At 37.7% G+C, this 8699-nt stretch overlaps 2 protein-coding genes across 2 annotated transcripts; one reads left to right on the forward strand and one right to left on the reverse strand.

Moving 5' to 3' along the window:
* Window positions 1-200: 200 nt before the first annotated feature.
* Window positions 201-1532, reverse strand: LOC124181151 (mediator of RNA polymerase II transcription subunit 10). The gene is made up of 3 exons (XM_046567427.1): window positions 1005-1532; window positions 622-705; window positions 201-499 (listed from the first exon to the last, which is right to left on the reverse strand). The coding sequence occupies exons 1-3, from the start codon at window positions 1124-1126 to the stop codon at window positions 310-312; spliced, it is 396 nt and encodes a 131-aa protein (XP_046423383.1). The 5' UTR covers window positions 1127-1532; the 3' UTR covers window positions 201-309.
* Window positions 1533-2098: 566 nt separating this feature from the next.
* LOC124179652 (histone deacetylase HDAC1) lies at window positions 2099-7819 on the forward strand. The gene is made up of 9 exons (XM_046564264.1): window positions 2099-2268; window positions 2799-2911; window positions 3016-3133; window positions 3729-4102; window positions 4211-4358; window positions 4447-4732; window positions 4822-5050; window positions 5161-5251; window positions 5364-7819. The coding sequence occupies exons 1-9, from the start codon at window positions 2220-2222 to the stop codon at window positions 5432-5434; spliced, it is 1479 nt and encodes a 492-aa protein (XP_046420220.1). The 5' UTR covers window positions 2099-2219; the 3' UTR covers window positions 5435-7819.
* Window positions 7820-8699: the final 880 nt, after the last annotated feature.

The raw sequence follows: 8699 nt of genomic DNA on the forward strand, positions 1-8699 counted from the left end.
CGTCTCAATGAATGATATTCAGCGTTTTTCGCAGTAGGTCAAAAATGGCCTAAAGAATGACAATTACCTTTCTTTTTTTTCAAGCCTAAAAGTTTGAAGGAAATGCAAAGAAATTTTTTATTTTTTTGGTTTCAACTCTTGGTCTCTTAGTCATCAAAGTGCTGAAATATTTGGTTTTACAGTAAAAATATAACAACTGGTTATTTTCTAAAAGTAAAGAAAATTTATGAGAAAAATACACAAGTAAGGAATCAAATTTTAGGAGATAAGAACTCTAAGCTATGCACAACATAGTATAATAACATTTCATTACTCATCACCACGAATCGCTCTGTATTTTGCTAGCTCATTAGGAAAAACACAAGTCAACTCGAGCAGCATGTTGGCTTTGAATTTTCTGTACGCATCAATCTTTCCCTTAACCTGTTCATTCTTTGTAAGCGCCTTCTCGATGCAGTCTTTGGTGTAGAGTTGTGGGTTTCGTCCCTGATCTATGTAACTATCGAATAAGAAACAAATGTTTGTAAATGAGTATTTAGAATACATACAATTTTTAACGAATTCTGTCATAAAGTCCCCCTCATAAATTTGAATTCCCTTAGCTCTTGGATCGGTACTTACTCAAAGACTTCCAGCGGAACGTGAACATCTTGGACCTGCGATTTCAACTTGTCCACTTCTTGAAGTCCATTCACAAGACCTTGTCTGCAACAGAATGGAACCAGGAGATTGTTAGTTGTATACAAAATGCCGACAACATGGTTAAGAACTTCGCAAAGAAAATATTCGTCATTGCTCGAAATAGTTTAGAAAATTATTAGCTTTGAATAGACGACAAATTCAACAGTAGATAAGTTCGAACTCAGACAGTTGAGAGAGACAAACAAGTGTCTTTAGAAATTGAGAGTTGTCAAATACTTGTCAACGACATTCGGTACGTTATCGTAAGTCGGCCCCGTTTAAGGCGTTTGAACAGAATACGGAAAGCAACATTTTATACTCACATCTTTTGATTGAGCACGTTTTGCCCTTGAGGTTGGAAATCGCTCACTATTATACGAATCTGGCGCACATTTTCGATAAAAAGTTCGAGCTGGGTTTCCAGGTTTTCCAACGGCGACGCCATTTTGCTAGTCTATTCGTAACGTCGTCTGCTAGTGGACCGATCATAGACTGAACATTAGGTTGGAGCGCGTGTCCCCTGAACCTCGATTCCGCCGTTTTTTGTACTATCCTTGTTTTACACCCGCAGTTGATACTGCTATCTCTTTCTAGCAATCTCGGGGTGGGGATATGCAGGATGGCACAACCTGCAACTACCCCTCACTTGCTTTTCTCCTTCACTCTGGCGCTTGGTCACGCTTGGTTCTCATAAATAGCCTATCGGGTCCCTCGTATTTGTGATAGGTACGCGAAAATTCAGTGCTCGTAAAATCAGTCACCTTAACTCAATTTTGGTGTTCTGTCTCATTAACATCCATCACACAGCTGTCTTTGTGTGAATATTTTTAGAGAGAAAATACAAAAGCGTTCACATGTCCCGCTTGCCCATGGTCGAAGGATTACCTATAACATCCACCCATAGACTTAATATAGGTATATAAAATAGATTGAGCACGTCGGGCATTTCCCTTGCTCCCTGAATGTCTATCGTTGTGGTGCTGTCTCTTTTTCTCTTATGAGGTTTTCCGCCCTACTCCTTTCTTAATACCGCCCATCGTGCGGGAACCAATCGCTAGGGGGAAGAAAAAAGCAGGTGAGGGGCAGTTGCAGGCTGTGCCATCCTACATATCCCTACCCCGAGACCACTAGACAGAGATAGCAGTATCAACTACGGGTGTAAGACAAGGATAGCACAAAAATGGCGGAATCGAGGTTCAGGGTACACTTGCTCCGACCCACCTCCGACCTAATGCTCAGTCTATGTTATATAGTCTATGCAGCGACCATGTGTTTATCGGGTTTGTCATGGGTTTGTCGGAGCTTGATGCAGCGTCTTAACGGCCTCGACAAACTGTTGAGCGAGGGTGGCGCTGCGGGTGGTTTGACCAATAACTAGACTTGGCATAGGTAGGGACGCCTGCGCTGCCTTGCATTGCTGTCTGTACGTACGTGACGCCAGTGACGCCGTGTCCTGTTGAGTGAGCCGCGCTGGGCCAGTAGTGCCTGTGTATGCTGTCGCGATTCAGTTCAGTATAATTGGTAAATAAACATCGAAAATGTCCACAGCACCGCACAGTAAGAAGCGGGTCTGCTACTACTACGACAGTGAGTATTTCAGTACTTCTTTTAGTTTGATCAAGGTGACGCGATCACCGTTTCGTCAGAGAATCCGTGTTGTCAAACTGTTCTTTGGAGTCCCCGCTTTAATGTACCCAAGATCCTCGCAGCATTTCGCTATTCTGTATTTGATTGTGCTAATCGAGTCTCGGATCGCGACGATATTCAGCTATTTCGGTGAATCTTCACTCCCCGAAGCATCGGGGTGCATCAATACCAGTTTAACGGTACTTTGAGGCTAGAGATACGGTTTTTCGAATGTTAACCCGAGAAACCCACTGGCCGCACGCCGTTGACCGTAGTTTATGCAGGAAGTCAGATATCGGCCATTCCTACGGTTCAACGGTACTAGTATTCGCGGGTCTCTCGGCTGCTTCATCCCCTTTTATCAGAGTCGTTCTGTGTATCAACTGAAAACTATTTCTTTGAAGTCCTAATACTCAAGCCTATTTGCTAGCGATATTTTTACCCATTTTTAAATCATTGATGCATTTATTTTTTCCCCCCATCCCAAATAGGTGATATTGGAAACTATTACTATGGCCAAGGACATCCCATGAAACCGCATCGCATAAGGATGACCCATAATTTGTTACTTAATTATGGACTGTACAGAAAGATGGAAATTTATGTAAGATATTTTTTTAAGATTCTTTCACTTTTATCCAAACTTCAACTACCACGAACAATTGTCTTTATCCTTTAATTCTTTGTTTTCATATACTCTATGCTCAGCGACCACACAAAGCTACCGCCGATGAAATGACCAAGTTTCACAGCGACGAGTATATCAGGTTCCTCAGATCAATCAGGCCCGACAATATGTCTGAATACAACAAACAAATGCAACGCTGTAAGGATGCTTGATATATTCAACTGAATCATTGCGTTTTAGAAATATTTATTTTGCATTTAAAGAAAACTAACCTGTTCATTATCTCCAATCCGCAGTATTAATGAGTTGAAACTTTTACCTGAAAGAAGTGCTAATTAAAATTATTTAAGCAACATAAAATAGTATTTCATATTTTTAATTTCTCATTGTAATAATGCTTTGGTTTGCTTTCATCGTGTCATTTTATCTCAAATATTGACCCAAATGGATTCAATATGGTTTATGTATAGATGATGTTCATTGAAAATTGTAGCTTTTATATTTCACCCGTTTAGGACCATTGATAGCTTATGCAAAATCTTTTTCTGATTGTGGGTCTTAACATTCAATTATATTCTAATTTTCATTTTAGCCAAGCATAAAATGAAAGGAAAATATAATTTGAAGGGATGAAAAACAAAAGTAGTAATGTCTAATTATTTAGATTATCTAAATTCTTTAATTCTTTTATTCTCAAAACAAATATTATTTTAATGGTCGTCTGTTTGTTGATCAATATTTCCTTGTCTTTAGAACTGTAAGGTGACTATAATCTGAATTTCTTCTTATCCAGTCAATGTGGGTGAAGATTGTCCGGTGTTTGACGGCTTGTACGAGTTTTGCCAGCTATCAGCAGGAGGCTCAGTAGCGGCTGCAGTCAAGTTGAACAAACAGGCATCAGAAATTTGCATAAATTGGGGAGGCGGGCTGCATCATGCCAAGAAAAGCGAGGCCTCTGGGTTTTGCTATGTCAACGACATAGTCCTCGGTATTTTAGAATTGCTCAAGTATCATCAGAGAGTATTATATATTGACATAGATGTTCACCACGGCGACGGCGTTGAAGAAGCCTTTTACACAACTGATAGGGTAATGACAGTATCGTTTCACAAATATGGAGAATATTTCCCTGGCACTGGTGACCTTCGAGATATTGGTGCCGGAAAGGTAATTAGATATTTTGATCGTTTAAAATTTACAGGCTGAATTCGTGATCTCCAAAAATAAGTTGAACGGAAATTTTTCACCCATAAATGACCTTTTTTTTACTCCTAGGGTAAGTACTACGCAGTCAATATTCCTCTGAGGGATGGCATGGATGATGAAAGTTACGAATCGATATTTGTACCAATAATATCGAAAGTTATGGAGACGTTTCAACCGTCTGCAGTTGTTCTGCAATGTGGTGCTGATTCGTTAACAGGTAATTGAAATGTTTGTAGTTTGGTAAATCTGGTCAAGAAACAACGCTATCTTACTCAATATTTAATGTCACAACGATTCGATTTCAGGTGACAGACTTGGCTGCTTCAATCTAACGGTCCGAGGACATGGCAAATGCGTCGAGTTTGTTAAAAAGTACAATTTACCGTTCCTCATGGTAGGTGGCGGTGGGTACACCATCCGTAACGTTTCTAGGTGTTGGACATATGAAACATCAGTAGCTTTGGGATCAGAAATAGCCAATGAACTGCCCTACAATGATTACTTTGAATATTTCGGTCCCGACTTCAAACTGCACATAAGTCCCTCTAATATGGCGAACCAGAATACACCTGAATATCTGGAGAAAATCAAGTAATTAAAATTATTTTATCATCGTTTAACTGCTACAATTGCTTGTCAAAGTCAGACGCTCAATACTCACAAACTAATTTTTATCACAGAACGAGATTATTCGAAAATTTGAGGATGCTACCTCACGCACCAGGGGTTCAAGTTCAGGCCATTCCTGAAGATGGCGCCATTGTCGAGGACTCTGAAGCCGACGAGAAAGTAAACCCAGACGAAAGACTGCCGCAGAGAGATTTAGACAAACGAATACAGCACGAAAATGAGTATAGCGATAGCGAAGACGAGGGAGATGGTGGGAGAAGGGATAACAGATCATTCAAGGTAAAAATTGACTTAGATGTACCAAAATAGAATCATTTATTTTGTGGGAAATGGGTGAATCCATACCACGTCATCAGAGTGTTTAATGAATTCAACCAATTTTACTTCAGGGCTCCAGAAAAAGGCCGCGACTCGAGAAAGGGCAAGAAAGCGGTGATTCAGATTTGAAAAAAGAAGATGATATCAAATCAGAGATAAAAGGTAAGCAGCTGCTGTTACGTTGCGAAGATTTATATATTTTATGGTTAATTTTATTGCCTGCACGTGAACTCTGCATCGTTGAGCTGATCATTTCTTATTCAATGTCTTCCAGAGAACGAGAAAGATGACAAAGCCAACGTAACGAGCGAAGAGGTAAAGAAAGACGGAAGTGTGAATCCCTGATAAGAAAATCCGCTCGGTTAAGTGAACGATTGAATATCTATCCAATTCAAGTCTCGATAGGTTAGGAATCACAATTGAAAAGAGGAAAAGAAGAAGTACAGAAGCAAGCAAAAAGAAATGTGAATCTAAAACTGAAGGACTGCGAGATAAAATGTGAGACGTAACATGACAACGTAACATTTTATTTCGTGTTTTTTTTTTCTCTTTCACATAAAAAGTGTACAGATTATTTAACAACAGTGTTTGCACGTAATTTTAATAATGATATTACTGCCATTTATGGTAAACGCATTCAAGCTCTGTATGTCTGAATGTATACCACCACGTAATATTGTGTTTTAAAGTCGGACGCTACAAGGTCGATTAAATGGAACGATAGAAAAAAATTAATTATGTCCTGAACAAGTCAAGACCATTTATAGATTTAGATACACATATTTGTAACAGTTTGTCCATACGTCAGCTTCTTAAATATGCAAAAAATTAATTACGAAAAAATACATATTCGAGTCTTTGAAATTTCTCCATTATAAGCTTTGATAGATTGCAGCAGTGCTGATCTTGATCGTACGTATCACTGGCTTAAAAAGAGAAAAAATAGTAACAACATTTGAACAAACGTTATTTTGTAGGTACACATTTAATATAATGGAAAATATCGTTCCCGTGTCACTTTGTATAAAGCAGGATAAGTTCAGCAAAAAAAAAAAAACCGACTACTAAAAAATTTGTGAAGAAGATTCGGGCTAGTTTCATGTCACCTTCGGTTTTTGGTGTAATGAAATTTTACGAATTTATCATACCTGTTAGGATATACGATTATCAATTACTGTCGATTTGGTTATGATACTAGCATTTCTATAAACAGTAGTTGGTTGAGACACAACAGAATTTCTTGTGCGATCACTTATCAAGAAATGAAATATCAAATCTGAATAAATTTAAATGAAACTGATTTCTCTGGAATTGAATTTACTGGAAAATCATGCTGATCGGAAAAATTAAATTACACTCATGACGTTTTGTTTCTCGTCAACTTGAGAAATGTACCAAAAGTCTAGGGACGTTGATAAATCTACTAAAATTTCTACACGGTTTTCACGAATTGGTTTCGACTTTTTATAGTTTTTCAGTCGTTTTACTGCTTAAAAATTAGGTGATGATAATTATTTGAATTGATGTATCAAATTTCCATTTGTAAACTAGTTTTCTGTATGATTGGATTTTGTCGTTTGTCTTCATACTGATTAAAATCATTTGTGAATGAGCCATCTCATTACTTGGCTAAAGCGCGCAATCAATAGTGAATAATACTATAAATAACGATACAAGAATTTCTTCCTCTCACTGTACATAGTATATTAGATCAACCTGATATGAAGAAGAAAAATATTTTACGCAATAAAGTTTCTCCTATGCGTAAAGGTATATTACTTTTCTGGAACTGAAAGAAGAGAAATGAAGAAAGGATGATAATTTTGTTTTATTCAATTAAAAAATATGAATACGTAGATGACGATAATGTGCTTAGACGATCTCTGCTTGCAAGTAAATTAAATGTTTTCCTAGACTAATTCAATTACGATTATAGACAGCACTACGATGATCGCAATCTCGTTATTCTTGCAATTGTAATTATTACCGTGCGTAAGTAGAAACTCAAAGTCTCGACGGAAACAAGGAATATGGAATTATCGTATGTAAAAAGAAGAAAGAGATTCTAGTATCATTTTCTTGCACTATGCACCTTACAGGCTACCAATATATTATTCGTAAAAATCAGTGAAGGAATCGTTTTTATTTCTCACAGGAAATTTGCTGTTTACAACTTACAGCTGATTGAAATTGGCCAATTTGCTAGGATCCGATAGCTCCAAACAGAGTTGGCCATTACTCATGCGCCCGGCAGCCGTCCTGAATCATCAGATGCTAGATTGGTCAGTTTTAACTAGTTGAAATTCGCAAACAACAAACATCCTATCAAGATTTTTATGAAGACCTCATTGGTAGCCTACAAGGCGATAGTTCTGGGCAACCCTGTATATTTCATATTGTCAAGCTGCTACTATCCTAGTTTTGAGAAGATTTTTAGCGAGTGCTTAGTATAGGTAACCAAATTCACCAACGTATACGAAACAGCAATGTACGTCGCGTAAAATATGTTTTGGTACGTTTTGGTGCACTTTGGTACCATACACCAGCTGCGAGCAAAAATCGCCCTCAAAGAGACCGAATAGATATTTTGACGATTTGGGTATCGCCCTTTGACCTCTTGAGAATAAAATACAATTACTACCTTAATGTGAAAAAAAAAATGAATTGATGTAATATGAAAAAAAATTTCTCGGATACGAATGACTATGTTTATTTGTATTCAAGTGTAAACAACATACAAAAATGTTTTTGAATATTTATAATAAAAAACTTCAGAAAATCGATTTTTTTTTTAAATTCAACCCATAGTCTTTGACTTAGCACTTGGACATAACTGAGATGACCAGTAGGGATGAACTCCGTTTGGACACCAGCCGCTTGGATACCAGCATTATTGGACACAAGATTTATTGGGCTTAACCCCGATTGGCTCATGATTGAGAGCCAAATCAACTTACCCTTCGCCATACTTATCCGACATGCTAGGTACACAACGGTAAACGAAGTTGTAAAAATATTGTAGATTTACAGCCGTTGTAAACTGCTGTCGGAGTGCATCGTAAACCGCATAGTGAAAATAAACGACATTCACGAGGACTGTTTGGTTTGCTAGTATCTACCGAATAACAGAATTATAATTTGTGGCCATTTAAAACTATTTTCCAATTAAAATATACATGCTACCCACCTCGTTTTTCTTGGCTTCGAAATATTTGAAATAGTACGATGTGATGGGTTTAATCCAAGCTGTTCCCGAAACCCGTAAATAGTTCCAGTTTAAAAAATTAGTCAAAACGCGGTCGAAGTTTACCAGAAATTCATAAACCAGTGTCTTATTTTGATAAAGAGCTGATAGCAACGTCAAAAGAAGTTTGTTAGTAGGTTGAGAAACGATGCAGACTTTGTAATCACTTCTAATTGAATATAAAAGTTTTGTACTTACGCATAAATCCACAAACACCTAGAAGCAAAGGCAAATCTTGAACCCGACCATTGCAAATTGAATTGTTCATTATGGTAGGCCAAAAACGGGATTTTATAATCCGGGCGCAAGCGTAAAATCCCGTTTTCGGCCTACCATAACGAACAATTTAATTTGCACGGGATTTTA

Source organism: Neodiprion fabricii, chromosome 4 (assembly GCF_021155785.1).
Source record: "Neodiprion fabricii isolate iyNeoFabr1 chromosome 4, iyNeoFabr1.1, whole genome shotgun sequence".
Lineage (NCBI taxonomy): Eukaryota > Metazoa > Arthropoda > Insecta > Hymenoptera > Diprionidae > Neodiprion > Neodiprion fabricii.